The 18,325-nt window shown below is 40.9% G+C and overlaps 1 protein-coding gene across 1 annotated transcript; it reads right to left on the bottom strand.

The window, feature by feature from the left end:
* Positions 1 to 6,423: 6,423 nt before the first annotated feature.
* pkdccb (protein kinase domain containing, cytoplasmic b) lies at positions 6,424 to 15,525 on the bottom strand. Its single transcript, XM_078277817.1, has 7 exons — positions 14,792 to 15,525; positions 13,868 to 13,999; positions 11,922 to 12,193; positions 11,503 to 11,582; positions 11,095 to 11,202; positions 7,730 to 7,906; positions 6,424 to 7,414 (listed from the first exon to the last, which is right to left on the bottom strand). Exons 1-7 carry the CDS (start codon positions 15,407 to 15,409, stop codon positions 7,308 to 7,310), a joined length of 1,494 nt encoding a protein of 497 aa, XP_078133943.1. The 5' UTR covers positions 15,410 to 15,525; the 3' UTR covers positions 6,424 to 7,307.
* Between the last annotated feature and the right edge of the window lie 2,800 nt (positions 15,526 to 18,325).

Raw genomic sequence — 18,325 nt, 5'->3', positions numbered from 1 at the left:
AGACAGTTGCGTTCTCTCCATACTGTCTATGGAGATTCCACGTTGCACGGCGTTCGACTAGTCATGACTGGTTTCCAAGATGGCTCCCACAAGATGCGACTGTCTTTATAATGTATCTTTTTAATAAACTATCTGTACACTTACAACGTTGTCAATGCTTCGGTTCACATTTACAGACCCTAATTATGCTGTTAAAGTGTGGTGATATTTTGAGCCTTTTCAGTGGTATTAAATAGCGATTTAATTTGAGTGTCCCCATGCCCCAAATACTAGCATTGTAAGCTAACCAGCGGTCCGCGGTAGCCTCGTTAAAGCTCCAAACTCATTCGATTAGCATGAAAACATGTCCCAGAGAGCAACAGAGTAGGTACACATCAGTTAATAACCCCTAGGTTCGTTTTGCGCCGGAATTGTCCTTTAAGGACACTACAGTTTAAGATTACATTTTTATAGATTTCATAGATTATCTTTACCCGTATTTTAGCAAATTCAAATTTGATAAATTGTTTGAAAGGTGACAATTTAATTGATAATAATACTTATTATAATAATAAAAACCAGTTAAGATAACTAATCAGTGGGCACTCCATACCTTCCATATAAGGCTAGTTTAGCTGCAGCTTAATGTTTAAGACCTGCGGTTTAAGTTTAAACCTGTGTTGTTTGGACCGCTGTACTTCAAACAACAATGATTAACTATTAGATAAAAATAGAATATGTGTGTATATATCAAAATGTATATTTTTGAGTTTGGACCACTACAGGTGATGGCCATAAGGGAGATTAATTAATATGAATGAAAATGCCTCTAGCCTACTTTAACGGGTCTATGTTAATGATCCTCCTATGGCAGCAGCAGTTGTGTATGCAGGTACTAATGAACTCTTAATAGCGTTAAATCTAACAGCCTCCGAATGATTCCACTAACTGTTTTATGGCTGTGTGGGCAGAACCCTAATTGGGGACTTGTGGCAAAGAGCTCTCTTCACAGCTCTCCACAGGTTTAACAACCTGCACAATGCAACCCAAGCTGCACTTTATTGTGCCAAAGAAGAGAGAATTCAATTATAGTTGGTTACTTGGTTAATTTGTATTTCCCTGTCATGCCTTATATTTAGGCCCATTCCACATGGAGTTACAAGACATTGCTGTATACTGTATCAGAATTTAAAAAAATACAGGCAGACATATGGTAACACAATGCCAAAAGAAAGACATCAATCCTACACATACTAAACATAATAAATTAATAAATTGTGCGCCAAGTAGCAGAATTAATAAATAAAGTGCTTTTCTTGATCGTGATAAAGGCCTTTCTTACTCATCTCTCAGGCTTATATCTGCATAGCTTTCACAAGAGAAATGTAAAAAAGCCAGTGGGGAAAGTTTATAAATTAACTAGAATAATGTGAGAAGAATGTTAATTGTATGTAAAATGAAAAGGTCAAATGTTATGTGCAAAATAAGGGCTACATTGTTTGTGTGTTTGAAGAAATCGGATAACCTTATCAAATTAAAAGTCATGCATGCAATCAATTGTGTATAATTGTGTGACTCAGAGGGGGATCGTGGTGTATTTCCAGTAGAGGATTAACTGTAAAGAAGGAAGTCTTCCTCTGGCTTTGGGCAGTAGTTCCCCCACTGAGAAACGGCCGAGGTGTGACGGAGGGGATTCCAGAGCACACAACAAAAGGCAGGCACTTTGATTTGAACAGCAGTTTTTGTCAGCAACACACACACACACACACACACACACACACACACACACACACACACACACACACACACACACACACACACACACACACACACACACACCACAGTTCCTGATTCTCAGCAGCCCTGCCCTCAGGTCTCAAAAGTCGGGGGAGCATTTGTGGGCTGTGACTTGGAAAGAAAAACGGAGCAGTGGAAGATTGGCAGGAGGAAGACACTGATGGAGGGTTGAAGCTATGCTAACCCAATTTAACAACAGCAGCGAAGGCCTAAATTAATAGTAAAACTGTGGAGGTTTTGGCCTGAAGCAGCGTTTCCAACAGAGAGGGGAGGGCAGCGGCAGCAACAGAGGAGGATGGGTGGGGTGAAAGGAGGTTCCAGAGACTGTATGATGGATGGACTGGTGAGGAGAGGTGGGGGGAGAGGGGGAGGTACAAAAGAAAAATGATTCAGACTACTGCTGATGTAGTGGGAGGGAGAACATGTGGGGATCTCATAACCAAAAAAAGGGTTTTGCAATACCACCAAAGTAAGGCTACCCAAACACAGACATTCAGTGGAGGGAAAACACTGAAATAAATAATGTTTAAAAGCTGGCTCTGAATCTGTTATTTATTTATATAAATGCTCCATTTTGAGGCAAATTGTAAAGCACTGCAGTAATCAGTTTCACTATATGCAAGGAAACTGGATACAATGCTGAGCTCTTACACCTTTCAAGATGCCTCTGTGGCTTTAGTGGTAGGCATAAACCTTTTGACTGGGGTTAACTTCAGGGCTTTTAAAACATGATCCAGCAAGGCCCAAACACAGACAGGCAGAAATGAAAACCTCTCCTCACACACACCTACTTGCTCTCTCTCCTTTAGGGCCTGCTAAAGCCATTATGGCTCTAAAAAGATTGTATCAGCTCGAGGCAGACAGGCAAATAGTTAGTTAAGACAGTTGGATATACAGACAGCGACCTGCAAACTAAGAAGCCTCTGTGCTTGGGACAGGCCGGCTAAATGTCTGGCTACTCTTCAGAGGCTCTCAGGTGTGACCGGCTGGTCTCCTGTGTACCGTAGCCAAGGCGGCAGACAGAGGTGTTCTGTGAGCCTGGAGTCAAATGAATATCTGCTCTATCTCTCCCGTCACAGGCTGCATACGCTCCTGTGAGCAACTCAAACACAAGCCAGATCTTCTTTCCTGCAGAACTATGCAGGCTTTCACTGAGTTAATGCATATTTTTAGGCTGAGCCAAGGTCAGACATTCTGCCAAAGACCTGACTGACACGTAATTTCTCCCAGCAGCTGCGGTTTCTTACATTTGATGACTAACTTTGCATTTGAATCAAAGACTTTAGCCAGACCACAAATGCATTGCAGCAGGATTTTAAGAGAGGATGATGGAGGCTTTGGTTCTTAGCTTACTCACACATGACTTTCTCACTGCACTAACACTGTTACATTGGTGGAGCCTGAACCCTACAGAAGAGGCCCTAATGTCCCTCTCGCTGCACTTGCGCGCGCGCACACACACACACACACACACACACACACACACACACACACACACACGTGTGCACAACTCTTCCCTGAAATTGCTGATGGCTTGTTTTCATGAACATATATTATTTCCAGATGGAGGTCATGAATAAAACCCGACGGAAACAAGTCGGGTGAAACTGGAAACTTAAAAAAACTCAAATAGAGGGGTATGGAGCTGAGTAAAAAAACAAACTGTCTCCTCCCCCGCTCATTCCCTCGACCTTTAAAAAAAAAAAGATGGTGAAAAAAGAGGAACAGTACCACACATTAGCATACGTTTCACCACAATGCAAATATAAAAACATTTCTAGACAAAAAAATAACTTTCATAAGAAAACAAACACAAAAGGGCTCAGAGAAGCTCAGCCTTCAAACCTCCACACATATTTCCAGCTAAATAAACAAAGTCTGAGGGAAGAAAGGGAATACTTTCAGACTCAACTGAGAATACAAAAACTATGCTGTGAAGACCTCCTCTGGAAAAACCGCAGATTCTGATGCCGTGATGCTGATTCACCAACCCCAGGCTCTCAAACAAACCTGAACATGAAAATAGACATGCTGTTGTGCTGTGAATATACATTGAATCCAACTGAATAACCTAATGAATCCATCACCACTCTGCATTTGTTTCAAAACATTTGAGCATTAAACATGTGCAAGCTATGGACAATGCCAGAACATCCATTATCTCTGTCAAAAGGAGTGCCAAGACAAACCAGTTAGACGCCAGATTTTTCCTCTCTGAGTTGACGTGGAGGAGGATGAGAAGCAGCTGTATAAATAAATTAAAGCTTATCACTGGGAGATGTGTGTGCTCTGTATTATCAGTCTGGAGACCTTACTTGTGAATAAATGCTTTAAAAGTTACGCTGTGTGACCAGTTAATAAGTCAGGGACTCATCTATCAGCCAGCTACTTTTGACTGTTGAGTTCTAACTTGTGTAGCTAATGGAGAAACAAGCTTATTTGCTTACCAAAAGTTGAGAAGATTGACACCAATGTCATGTCTGTAAGGGCGAGATGAAGCTTTCACCAGCAGCCGGTTAGCTTAGCACAAAGACTGAAAACAGGGGGGAACAGCTAGCCTGGCTCAAACAAACTCCATCTACCAGCACCTCTAAAACTCACTGAATAACGTGCTAAATATCTTGTTTGTTTAATCTGTACAAAAAACAAAACGACAATTTGCCATTTAAGTGCCACACTAATTCTTGGCAGTTACCAGTGACTTCCTTTTAAAATGGCATTACCTTTGGACAGAGCCAGGCTAGCTCTTTCCCTGTTTCCAGTCTGTATGCTAGGTTAAGATAGCTGGCTGCTATACTGTATAGCTGTGAATTTACCAGATGATAAGTGGTATCAATGTTCTCATCTAACGCTATATACATTTCTTGAAGCGTTTTTCCCAAAACTATGTTTTAACTGTCCCTTTTTGATTGTAACAGTCAATTACTTAACTATCGATTCTTTCTTAGAGAGAAGGCGTTCCCGATAAGAATACAGCTCAGTTTTTAAATCTATACCTAACGGTGTGTTAGAATTAATGAAAAGTTATAAAAAATAAATAAATGAGGTTCCTCAATCTACATATACTCTTTATATAAATGGTATTGGTATTATGAGCACCAAATGTACCAATAAGCACATTAGAAAATGCTTTCTAATTTTAAAGAAAATTACACCTCGTGGAAAAGAATTCTGGAATTCTCATTTTACTGTTATTAAATGGCATAGGGCAAGGCTTGTTCCTTTTAGATATTGTATCACAAACAAAGTTGTTGATACAACAACAAATGTACCTTTTGTAAGACAGAACAAGAATCTTTAACTCATCTTTTTTTATGGTTGCTCATTCTGTAATACATTCTGGAAAGACTTTAAAATTTGCAAAGTATCTAAAACGGATTTATTGAATTCTAAATAAAAAAATAAATTAAAAATGTTTTAACTGTCAAAAAAACTTAACTAAACCAACTATTGTGCTAAGCTAAGCTAATTAGCTGTTTGTTGTAGCTTCATCTTTACCATACAGGCATGAGATTGCTATCAATATTCTCATCTAACTCTCTGCAAGAAAGCAAATATGCGTTAATTCCCAAACTATTCCTTTAACAAATCCAATGTTGATTTTTGTGCCTATCTGCAGTTCTTTCACTGAGGTTTTAAGTCCATTTACTGTAGCACAGATAAAACACACACACATCTTGTGGGGGATTATTTCCCCACCATCCAACCAGTCCTTCTAGTGAGTCCTGCTGTGTTGGTCCAATGAGTTGGTTTGTTCTTATCTAATCTGACTCAGACTTCTTATCTCCACAATCATAGTCTAATCAGCCAGCTTTGTCCAGACAACAAGGGGCCAACATGAGGCAAAGAGGACCCTGAGGCCTCCCCTAGGTCCCAGCCATATAAGTGTTATTTGTAGACAGGACGTGCCCTTTCATGTCAGTAGTAGTTTTATGGCTAAATCGCAAAAGAGTCACCTTATTAAAAGATATTTGGAGTTTTTTGTTTTCTGATAAATTCTTTTGCATTATTTTGTATTTCTCAAAATGATTTCCTCCTTTTTTAAACAGCAACAGGAAATATGTGAAGGGTAGGGAATGACATATTACAAAAGTCTCTGGCTCATATCAGGACATCACTGGTATTTGGTCTGCTCTTTCTCTCCCAACAGACTCTGTGGCTGCTACAAGTCCTGACTTTACAAAATCTTCATCCTGCCACCCTGCAGTCCTGCCCTTATCTCAACCTCACCCGGCCCCTGCTGTCAGACACAGATGGCAAGCCCATTGGTGTGCAAACCGCAGATTGAGCACCGATTGTCCTGATGACTGCCTTTGTCTTACAGTAATGCCCCCTCTCTCACCATAAGAAAGGGCTGGTAAGTAAGCTAATTTACATGTATTAATTAAGGCTCATAATGAGCTCAGCAGGACATGGCATTTGAATGCATTCCTCTGGTATTGTGCAAACTCTGCGGAGCACCGTAGGTTTGCGGTCTCACCCATTCAGATGGCCTACAGATTGTAGATATGGGACACACAAGCAGATAAAGGATTTAAAACACACAAAACCAGGTCAGCATACACATGCAAGTTCCCCCCCCCCCACACACACACACACAGTTATAAGTAGAGTTAACATAATGAAAATGACCACAACAGCAAAAACTAGAAACAATACATTTATAATTACAAAAAGTGTAAAACTGTACAATTACAATAAGTGAAGTATAAAAAAAACACTGAAGTGAATAATTTTTCATTGAAAATAAAAGTTTCACCCACAAGGTGCACGTAAGCTATAATGCACAATCATGTAAGAACAATTACATTTCATTTGATCATATAAATATTTATGAGCTAAGCAATATAAACTAAGTTTACAAAAGTATGTAGAAACAGACTTCTCTGGAATGGTTTTAATCATCTTTGCTCTTTGTTGATGTGGAAATGCTTACATGGTTGTTGCCATCTCATACCACAGCACAGCTAAGCTAGAGAACCATGAAAAAACAGCCGCAACCTCAGCGCATTACCATCAAAGTGTATTTGTATAAGAGCTTGTTTTCTTTTCTCGTCCTCAGGCTTCAAATGCTGAGCTGCAGTGGCTGTTCTTATTACCTCTTTGGCTTAAAAATCCTACTTTGGGGACCCGGCCTCACAACAAAAGCCAACACACATGGCAAATAAAGACAAGGTAGAAGAAAAAAAAAAAACATGTCGGGGGCACAAGGCTCTCCCTCCTTAATTGTACCTGAAGGGAAATCCCTTTAAATAGTTGTTGGCAGAGGCAGTGAGCTGGCAGGCAGATCAAACAGTCACTGAGCAGAAGCCCTATAAATACATCACATTCACTTGCTTCACTTCAAACGCCTCCTCAGCCCGGCCTCTACGCTCCTCCTGCAAATCCACAGAGCCAAGCAGCGTTCAACATGTTCATGAGGAGGGCGCAGTTCTCATCTTAAGCGCAAACATTTTTGTGTGATTTTTCTCATCCCACTTTGCAACAACTCTGTATCGAGTGAAACAGGAGTGTTCTGTTAGGTCCTTGTGTCATACTGTGGAAGTTTCAGGAGATTTGGTTTTCTTCACATACACCTCTGATATCCCATCGGGCACCAGATGACTGAAGCTGCTCCTAAAAGAGGCCAGGAGGCGACCTGCACAGCACGAAAAAAAATAGGCATGTTAAACACATCTGCAACATCAATAAAGTAACAAGTCTTGACTTGATTTCCTTAATAACTATATACATTTCAACAAAGCTTCATCAAAAGATTAAAAGAGCAGCAGCTGAGTATGTTTACTCAGCAGTCTTAGTCAGACATGATTTTGTGGGTAATTATACATGCTTATTATAGAGTACTCAAAGGATTTGGCTGATTGAATTGATGTAATGAGTTTTACAGCATAAAATGAGCTGGAAAACATGTATAACATCAGCAATGAAGGCGTTCATCTGTGGCTTTACTAACCTGTCCATGTCTTCTGTCCGGTCAGAGTGAAGCTGTTGCATTGAGAATGGGAGTTACAGATGTAAGCTGCCTCTCTGCCACTGTGGACTGACAGCACGCAGCCCTGCTGGCTGTAGGACGGCCAGCAGCGGTACTCTGCGTTCCCAGAGGTCCCCATACCTCGCATCACAGTGTAATCTAACCACAAAGGAAGAGATGCCACTTCAATACATGAGGCTACTGAAAGATTTTGAAGCATTCTCTGAGGACAAGATGAAAGTTTAATGGTCCCTATGGGGAAACTGATACTGTGCTGTATCGAATGAAGAGAATACAGATAAGAAAAGAACAACAAAGAAAACAGGTTAAAATGTGAAGATACAGCATCTTTGTCATGCAACTACACAGCTCTTACTGGCTCAAAGGGATTCCTAATATGGCTATGATTGACAAGTTTAAAAAAGGTAAAAGATACATTAACTTATGTTCAGCTGTTTTACATCAATTATAATGTCTAGTGGCCATTTGCTGGCACTAGTAGCACAGAAGGATTTGGTTTGTTGTAAACAAAAAAAGGTTGCGTTTTATCATGATAACAAATAGTAGTAGTCATTTACATAGACTTGTGTGTCCTGTGGAAATGTACACATATTGCATTTTAGAAAAATAAAATATGTTTTTGGAAACATAGTGACATCTTCAAATAGCTTCTTTTGTCTGTCCAAAACCCAAAGATATTTAATTTACTTTCACAGGTGCGAAAGAAAAGCACAAATCCTCACAACTAAGAAGCTGGAACCACAAAACCTTTGGCATTCTTGCTTGAATAAAGCCAAAGATAAAGGTAGTTGCACTTTATTTTTTGTTAAACATGTTAATGCTAACCCAAAAACTTCTACGTCTATTATGGTCTTTGTAAAGACTTGACCCCATTTTGAGCTTCTCTAATGAGCTGTTGCTTCACACTGAAAAAAATCACTTCACCTTCCTCCTGCCCAACATTTGCGTTACATTCATCATTATAACATTTTCAGAGACTTTCAGACGTTATATCATCTGCTACACATTAGCAGGAACACACACACACACACACACACACACACACACACACACACACGACAAAAGCCTAGTCTGTGAGTCCGTACGGAGAAGGCAGCACACTGTTACAATCCGTTAACCTTCCTAAATGGCAGGAGCTGGTGTGTGTGTGTGTGTGTGTGTATTGTTAAGAGGAAAAGGACACGAGGATCTGCATTCTGGGTTTGAGCAAAGGGAACAAGTAGAAGGAGTGTTTCGAGGATCCTTCTCAGGGGGAAAAAAATGAGGCCTGTTGGTGAGCGGATGGCAGGCCTCAGCTGTCGAGGAGACAGACGTGTATGAATATAAGCTCTTTGTGTTTAAGATGTAGGACGGGAAAACAGCCTTCCTTTCATAAAATAATATAAAGAATTTATTTATGACAGTGCTCAGGACCTAAATCCACTCTGCCTTTTTGCACACAACTTAATTCATACTTGCAGCAACAGCTGTTTTCAGAAACTATGTCTTTACCAGATTCTGGCCTCTTCCATCCAATCACAAATGATATCAGCTGTGGAAAAGTTACATCCACATTACCAATGACTCTCCATCTGTCAGCAATTTCAAATTAAGCCTTGATGAGTGACTTACTCACACATGCACATACACACTCGCTGTGTTACCATTTGGCTTCTTTTATCAACCTTATTGCATCTTTGGCTGCAATTTTCTTTGCTTTTCTTCTAGGGGAGAGCGTTTTTTTAATACACACTTGCACAATCTTTGTTTCTCTCTTCTGGTTGTTTAACATTTTAAAGTAGCAGTCGAACACTTTGGGAAATGTACTCATTTGCTTTTTTGGTGGAGAGTTAGACGAGAAGATTAATAGCGGTCATGTTTGTACGCTAAATATGAAGCTAATGCCAGCAGCTGGTTAGCTTATCTTAGAACAAAGACTGGAGACAGGGAAACAACTAGCTACCTCGCTCTGTCTACCAGTCAAAAAATCCACCTATAACCACCTCTAAAGCTCACCTATTAACACATTATATATTGTTTGTTTAAATTGTATAAAATCCAAATTGTAAAAACAACATTTTGCCGTTTTACAGGGGTTATGTGCTGGACTGTATGTTGGTAACAGTAAATTACTAAAGTCTTGTGGACAACCAGCAGAGACTTTAAACAAAGTCTCTTCAACGAACACCATATTATATACCAATAAGTGAGCTTTAAAAAAGGTGCTGGTAGGCAGATCTTTAACCTTTGGATAGAGCCAGGCTAGCTGTTACCAGTCTGTATGATAAATTAAGCTAATCGGCTGCTAGCTGTGACGTTAGCTGCCTACCAGATCGATACTTCATGGAATATTAGTGCTCACCATGAGAGTGGTATTAATCTTCTTATGTAACTCTCTGCATGAAAGCGAATACAGTATGTGTATTTGCCAATATGTCAAACTATAAACTAAATGTTACCAGGCTTTTCCTCCACCCAAAATTCAACCTCCGTTTCAACAAAACCCACAATATGGCAAAATAATCTACACACACATTTCTTTGGGTCTTATCACACACACTTAGCAGCAGCAGGGTTGACTCATGGCACCTACTTGTTAAGCTAGAACATTCCCTGCTCGTGTCAGCCTCAACGCCCAGGCCTCTTTACCCTGAATCTGTGATTAAATTCACAAAGCCTTGCTATATAAACAGTTCAGCATCTGGGGGGACGGAAAATCTCACCACAGGAACGCAGCCAGTCATTTTGTTATTAATATTTCATAGAGCTGAGAGGAACAAACTGGGGGGGGGGGAGCTGCAGTGGAGTGAGTGGAGACAAGGTTGAAGAGAAATAACGTGAAGGACTTTCAGTGCTTATACTGAAAGAATACAATAGTGGGAAGTACTTTATGAAAGGCAAAAGTATGTTAAGAGTTTTTTTTATTTTTTATGTAAAGAATTCAAAAATTGGACAAAGAGTTTACATAAAAATCTCTATATGAGTATCCTGAAAGGCTAAACAGAATAACTCCATGTAATCCCAGCACTGTTTTTTTAAACGAATGCCGACTGTACTTTCTGAGCCAGAGACATGCAGGATTAATCCCACTTTGTTGATCTTGTCCTCTCATTCCAGCTGCCTAATAAACCTGTCAAAACAGCCTGAGCGGGAGAAACACCCCCCCACCACCACCCTTTCATTTTTTTAAAGATACAAAATGAAAACAGAGGTGTAGACTGTCTGAGTTTGCTCTATAAAAGTGTGTGTGTGTGCCAAGCATTCTCTCCAAGAAGAAAAAAGAAAATGGTCTACAAGAGGGCCCACTGTACTTTATGAAAAGCAGCATTCATTCCACAAGCTCTTACCTCTGATTATTGATGGAGGCAGGTTGTCCAGGTGCAGGCCAGACTTGTAGAGGAGGAGGATGTGTTCAAAGGCCTCCAGCGTTTGATTGATGTCAGCTTTCAGCTCCCCTGGACACACACAATGCATTAAAATCTAGTCAAATATTTACAGACATAAAGTCATACTATCCAATAAGGATGATTTGGTTTTCCCTCACTACGTCTCCTGTCTAATCCCAGTCGTGTGATCTCAACAGATAACAAATTCTATTCATTACCTTGTTACATGTCATGAAGCATCATGCCGAGCTCATTAAAAGAAGCACTTTTACAGAGACATGTCATTACACGACTGCAATAATGGAATTATTTGCTTTCTAATCTTCAATAGTGAGCATCCCATCATGTCAAGACGTCTCTCGTCCTCACCTGTGGAGTTCATGATGTGGTCTACCAGGTGGGTGAAGCTGGGCGGGGCCTGGTGAGGCAGCAGGTAGGTGAAAAAATACCTGGGGCCAGGCAAAGACATCTCAGTCAGTCAGACAGAAAGACAGACAAGCCCAGTCACATAGTTCCCACAGAACATGACTTGTCTCACACTGGTGTTAAAACAAATACAGGCCATAAAGCTGTCTGTTTTAAACAGAAAATATTTCTTTTTTTCCACTCAAACTACCAATTTATTTATCACACCTTCTCCATCAAACTGCAAATTTCCAGCTGTATGTCTTTACTATCAACAACATTTCAGGAGTCGACTGCACCTGTATTTAACAATCATTCATGTAGCTGCTGCTCCATCTATCCATCACACGTCTATCATGTAGTAAAACTGTCACTTCTCTTACCTATAAGCATTGTAAATGTTCCTCTTCTCATTCAAGCCCTCACACACTCCCTGGGTCGAGCAGGGCAGAGTGAAATTTCTGTGTGGAAACTGGAGGGTGCAGTCTGCGTCCATCTGGCATGAGGTCTCCTCGGCAGTGGCGTCGTCCAGGTCTGTGAGCTTCAGCTCGCCGGACACGGTGACAAACTGCCGGGGCTGGAAGTCCAGCAGAGTCACGGAGCCCAGAGGAGACTGGGAGAGGAAGTGGAGGAGCCTAACCAGGTCCAGACACACCTGGGATCAGACATGCCAAAACCTGATCAGCTGGACTGATGACAGCTTGTTGAAGTGATTTCATTAATGCTAAACATTCACTGGTTCTAGCTCTCCAATGTGAGGATTTGCTCTTTTTTTTGTTGTTGTTGCTGTTTCATATAATTCAAATGTAATATTTGCTAGTTTTGTAATGTTGGTCAGACAAAAACAGCATTAAAGATGTCACCTTGGGCTCCGGCAGCTTAAATGAAAAAACAATTTAATAGATTAAATTAGGGCTGCAACTAATGATTATTTTCCATAATCATTTCGGCCATACAATAAATATAAATAAAATGCCCATCACAATTTCCTAAAGTCCAAGCTGACATTCAGAGAGCTTTTTTGTCCGACCAACAGTCCAAAACGCCTAAATACTCAGTTTACTACCATAAAAGACAAAGGAAACCAGCAAGACTTAAATGATTTGATAGAACAAGTCAGATTAATCAATAAAGAAAATAACTGTTACTTGCAGCCCTAATGTAGCTCACAAATCAGGTTTAGTTTTTTGTCATGATTCCCTCCAACTTCCTGCCACTTAAAATAAAATACAAATAAAAACCTTTAATAAAATGTTGGAACAACAAAAAATATTCTTTGTGGTCAAGCTAAACACTGACTTGTTTTTTTCCTGAATAGGTGACGAATTGGACATGTAATTAAGTTTCATTACAAACCTAAAAATGGTAAAATATTTTTTTTTAAACTTCAGTCTCGCAAAAAAACACTGTTATTTGCTTTTAAGATGTTTCATCAGACACATTTGAAAGTAATTTCCTGAGACTGCTTTTATAGTAGTCTTTAAATCCTACAATAAAACAGAAAGAGAAATAAGTAAGCTACTAAAGGCAACATAAAAGGCATTAGCCACGCACTGACAGAGCATGAAATGATTCTGTCACACTACAAACATAGCTGCGGTGTTAGGTAATGCTCCGAGTCTCTTGGACGTCACTTGGTGTGGGATCGAAGCACTGTAATAACAGGGCTGGGTGAAACCGTACACCCCCGGATTACTGTAGCCTGCGCAGATGCACCGTAGCTGAAAGGGGCCGAGCAGCTCCAGGGGGGTATTATGAACGGCTATTTGGGTGATGCAGCAAAATGAGGCCCATAGCTGACATGATACTTGCAGCTCGTGATGTTACTTTTGCTAATCCAAAAACAAAGCATGCATGCTCTGACATTTTGTTTTCTTTCACATATTCTTTTTTTCTCTTTCAAACACATCCATACGCAAACACATAATACACACATGCTTGGATCCCGGAAGTGTAAATTCAGCCTCTGTTGACTCCCACTGTGAACATACCTGTGATGGGGGTTGACTAAAACTGTGTGTGTGTGATGACATGACATGACATTCCTAGCCTGCAGTGGATTAACTCCAGGACCCATCTCCATTCCAACCACGGCCTGATCAAATACACTGAGGGACAGATGTCAGACCTCCAGGAGTTTCAAATGTCCGCCTCCCTCATCTTTCAACCTTTCGTCTCTCCTGCCAAGAGGAGCGAGGGCTTGTACATGCATAACGTGCAAATATATGTGCAAGGTAGACTTTCAGGCCTCCCAGTGTGCAGTGTAGTGTAAGTGATAAATGACAGAGCATGCGTATTGACAGCTGAAAATTGGAACTAACGTGCTTACCCTGAATCTGTCCTCCCAGGGACTCTGGAGCAGCTGGATCATCTGGAGAGGATTCCCCTGCTCCAGAATGACTGCGACTCTTCCCCCTTCTCCTCCTCTTCCTCCTACATCTCCTGCACAGTGACCTTTGAGCTGTGAAAGTGGGAAATAACTGTGGGTTAGTCACAGGGAAATAGAGCACAAAAAAGATCATTATGCTACCGTTTGCTTTTGCATTGTAACTCTGCAGAAATCAGAGAACGCAACAGGCTTAAGTGTCTAAAAGTTGTGAACGTTGGGGTGAATTGAGAGGACATGATGTTCTGCCAACCGTTCTCTCAGCAGCCCAGACTTGTGACAGTAAAATCACATTAGCCTAGAGGGGGAATGTGCTCTGTACACTTATTAAATTAAATTGATTGAGCTGTTGGACACTCCGCTGTCACACGACTGCTGGAGAAAAAAACCCATCCGTTTAATTCAAACTAGTTCTAAATTGGGCTGTAATGGTTTGAGTGAATAAACTCTGTGGGGACTTCAGATGCAACCAGGGATAGTAGAGGGGACAGAGGCACATTGTCTGCTCTTGCCAAACTGGACCCAGAGGTCAGAAGAGGGTCAGTGAATTTAATTTAATTACATGGAAAGGTCCTGCAGAGCCAGTGAGGCCTTTCACCCAGTTCACTTTGTGTGAGACAAAGGAAAATGTGAGCATGGCTCCATGGATTATGGAAATTCCTAAAAGTATTCCAGCAGTAGCTCCAGTGTTTAAAAGGTAAGCAGTAGCTTCTAATGCACTACATCCCAACTACATTGCATTACAAATATATTGTCTATAATGTTGCTTTGGCATTTGGACATCAACCTTAAATATTTTAGTGTATGAAAACTTTATTAAAAGTCTTTAAATGTATGCACACAAGGCAGACAGAGGAAACACTTTACCTTGATGACGTTTGGATGCCTCAGCCTCTGCAACAGAACTATTTCTTTCTTTAATTTGTAAGAAACGAGCTCACGGCAGCCTCGAGGGTCTTTAAAATCTTCCACACACTTTCCCATGTCTATCCCCTGCTCATTGACGAGTTTTAAGGCCACAGGCTGACCTCCAGCTAGATTCACTTTGACAACCAGTTTGGTGTATCCTGACCCGAGGATCTCCACCGCCTGCATGTCCACCAGAGAGTCACAATCCATTTCATCCATATGCGCTTTTCTGGAGCCATGCGTGATCTCATTCCACAGATTGTAATCCAAAATCGAGTCTAGCGTTTGATCATGTTGGAGAGAATGTCGACTGTACCCGGATAGTCCGTTTTCATCATCATCACGATCAGGTAAAAGCAGCGGAATAATTTCTTTGCGCCTCTCGTTGAGTTGGTAAATCAACGCCCCGCGGAGCGATGCGAACTCCTCCTCATCACCAGCAACAGTTGCATTGGAAAAGTGAGATATCCTCGCTCCAAACTGCTGCACGCTGCTTATCAAGAGTGACACCAGAATAGAAAGAACCACGAAAGCCAAGAGGGCAGCCGCGCGTAAAGAGTTGCCCATCCCGGGCATTTCCTCTCGTGGCACGGCTACTGCAGCTGAAAAGACGCACGGCCGCAGGCTCGGACGACCGCTCAACTCCAAGTGAAAGGACTCCTGACTACACTTTTCTGCAGGAGAAGTGATCAGCCCCTTGTTTTCACATCCCCGGGAACTCCCTCTAGAGGTGTGTCCTGCCCGCTCGTAACTTTACACCCCGCTGAACAACTTCGCAGGAGAGCTCGACCTCATGTTGTCACTCAATCCGCGTGTCAAAGCGCTTTCCGCAGCTGATTTTACAACAGCAATCAGACGCTGCGCCTGCAGTTTATGAAGAAATGCAGTGGCCAAAACACACACACACACACACACACACACACACACAAAATCCAAAACAGTTTATATTTAACTTAAAAAAATATTTGTAAATTTTTAAAAGTATTTTTAATTAATTTAATTCAAAATGCAAGCAAATTAAAGTGTTATAATGATGTTCAACATAAAACATATTACAAAATAATTTTTCGATTATTATTGGAGACAGAGGACTGCTGTCACCTTCACAATCTGTCCAAAAGGTGGCAGCAAAACACCTCTTAGTCTTCACTCACAATCACTCACAGACATTGATTTATTGCTGCATATCAGAATTGCACAAGTTCACAGTACACATTAATCTGCCCTTTGTTTCCACAGTATTATTCTATTTCCTGTCGTATCTTTATTTATCCAACTGTGTTCGTTTCACAGATCTTGAGGCAGCACTGAAGCTGTAATGAAGCGTTTCCCTTCGCATCACTACTCACTGGCAGAGATCTGCCACAGGAAATTACCATGGCTGTCACCTCAGTAGCAGCCAGAAGGCAAACCCCCCTCTTTTCAGCCTTGTATTATGTGTGTGTGTGTGTGTGTGTGTGTGTGTGTGTGTGTGTGTGTGTGTGTGTGTGTGTGTGTGTGTGTGTGTGTGTGTGTACGTGCCTGTCAGGCTTTGGATACGTGTGTTTTGGGCTGTTTTTTGTTTCTTGTGTGCCAGTTAATCAGTGTCTGGAGTCAACAAGGCATTAGCCATGTCAGCTGCAACACAGGCTGTTCATAAAACTCCATGCCAACCACCAACACAGCAGCCGTTGTTGAATCTGAGGACAACATTGCTCAAAAACAAACCTGAGCATGAAGATTATAAAGAAAGTCCAAGCTCAAAGGTCCACTTGCTAGCTTTCAGAGCTCTCAGCTGCATCCTTTGAACATGAAGGATAAAGCATTTAAACCCCTCTCCAACATAGATTAGCTTCCCTCTCTCATCTAGCAGCTCTAAATCAGTCAACCCATTTTACTATGTATGATTCAGTGTTGAACAGCATGACTCACTGAAGCACTAATATGTAAATGAAGCTACATTATTGAGATACAAATTAAGATATGACAATGTCTCAGCTTCTCATTTCAAACCATTAAATAGGACTTTGATGTCTCCTACAACATTTTCTCACACACTTCTTTTCCCAATCTTTGCCTTTCTTCCAATAAATCATTTCCTCTTTTTCCCAAGGTGGCCCCTCAAACACAAGGGCCCAGCGCCATGATTCATATTTATAACCAGAGCCAGACCAGCGGCCGCCTCATTAGCAGGTCTGCTGTGTCACAGTTTCTCCTTTCTTTTGTGCTGGTCTCACTTCTCTTAATAAAAAGCCCAAAGTCATATTCTGTTTTCTTCTCTTCTCTTCTCTCTTTTTCTCATCATTATATAAAAGCTAGAACAATTTCTAAAGACACCAATACCCAATTTCTTTCTTTAAAAGCAGTAAAGCTATTTTTTTTCCCACTGCAAATCAGAATCAAACTCATGTGATACATCATTTTGTACAATCCACGTCTTAACCAGCTCAAAGCTTGAAAATCATATTTGTATTGCATTACATTTCAGAGGGAAATATTGTGCATACTTCACTATGCAATGACTGCAGGTTTATTCACAGGTAAGAATTTTGCATAAAAAAGGTAAAATAACATGAATAACTAGACTACGCAGTACTACTTTCTAATATGGCATCCTTCATAAAAAGATAATACATCTTATAAATCCATTATTGGCTTTTAATAAGAACATTTGGGTTAGCGACAAATCCCTTTGGTGTCCTATTTGGTAATAATGCAGTAATAATGTTAGTAGGCTAATCAATGAATCAATGATAATAGTCCTATCCATTTCTAATAAGCCAACTTGTCTGCAGCTCAAAGCGTCATTATTTAGGGTTTTTTAGTCCATCAAGTGTGCAGTTGTAGGCTACATGTTGTAATGCTTTTTGGTCTGTGTTCAGCTGTTCAAATGGTCCATGCCAATCACTGTTTTCACAACCTGGCAAAAAGGTTGTTCTTATTAATGGCTTATAACTGATCTAAAAATCAGCTATAAGTCATTAACAAAGCCACTCGTTAGCCTATACATATAAACCCATTGTAAATCGTCTTAGAAACAATTCTGCAATAGCCTATATTTTTGTCACTGCAACGAAATTTGATACAGGTGCATCTGATCTCAGTCTCCTCCTGCGTTGATTGATTGGTATTGATTTTAATTAATTGATACCATCCGCCCTGGCAAGATAAATAGCGCATTTACAATATTTAGTACCATGGTGACCACGAGCTAGAGGTCCCAATTAAATGATGGTTTTAGCATCACTGTCAGTGCACCTTCGTAACGCACACTAAACAGCATCTGTAGCTCCTGTCCGAGCCAATTAAGCAGGCACTGATGCGCACTATCCGTCACTTTGTGCTCCAGCACCGCGGCCGGTTGGACAGCGACCAGGCAGCGTCCTCAGCATCATCGCGGCTCCGCCAATCAGGGCGCAGCTCGGGGCAGATTAACCCAAACAGCTCTGGTGCTGCGGTGTAGTAGCAGCCTCAGAAACAAGCTCCCGATCCTCGTGGACTCAGTCTGGGCAG

This window comes from Sander vitreus, chromosome 20 (genome assembly GCF_031162955.1).
Source record: "Sander vitreus isolate 19-12246 chromosome 20, sanVit1, whole genome shotgun sequence".
Lineage (NCBI taxonomy): Eukaryota > Metazoa > Chordata > Actinopteri > Perciformes > Percidae > Sander > Sander vitreus.
Note: the sequence above shows the minus strand (reverse complement) of the source record. Positions and strands in the feature narration are given on the sequence as shown.

What these genes read in the sequence shown, in the direction of transcription:
- pkdccb (XM_078277817.1), bottom strand. Translation starts at nt 15,409, where the DNA reads ATGCCCGGGATGGGCAACTCTTTACGCGCGGCTGCCCTCTTGGCTTTC. An exon ending in GGCATCCAAACGTCATCAAG is followed by an intron (nt 14,000 to 14,791) that starts GTAAAGTGTTTC and finishes CCACTTTCACAG; the next exon opens with CTCAAAGGTCACTGTGCAGG. An exon ending in AACATTTACAATGCTTATAG is followed by an intron (nt 11,583 to 11,921) that starts GTAAGAGAAGTG and finishes GCCTGGCCCCAG; the next exon opens with GTATTTTTTCACCTACCTGC.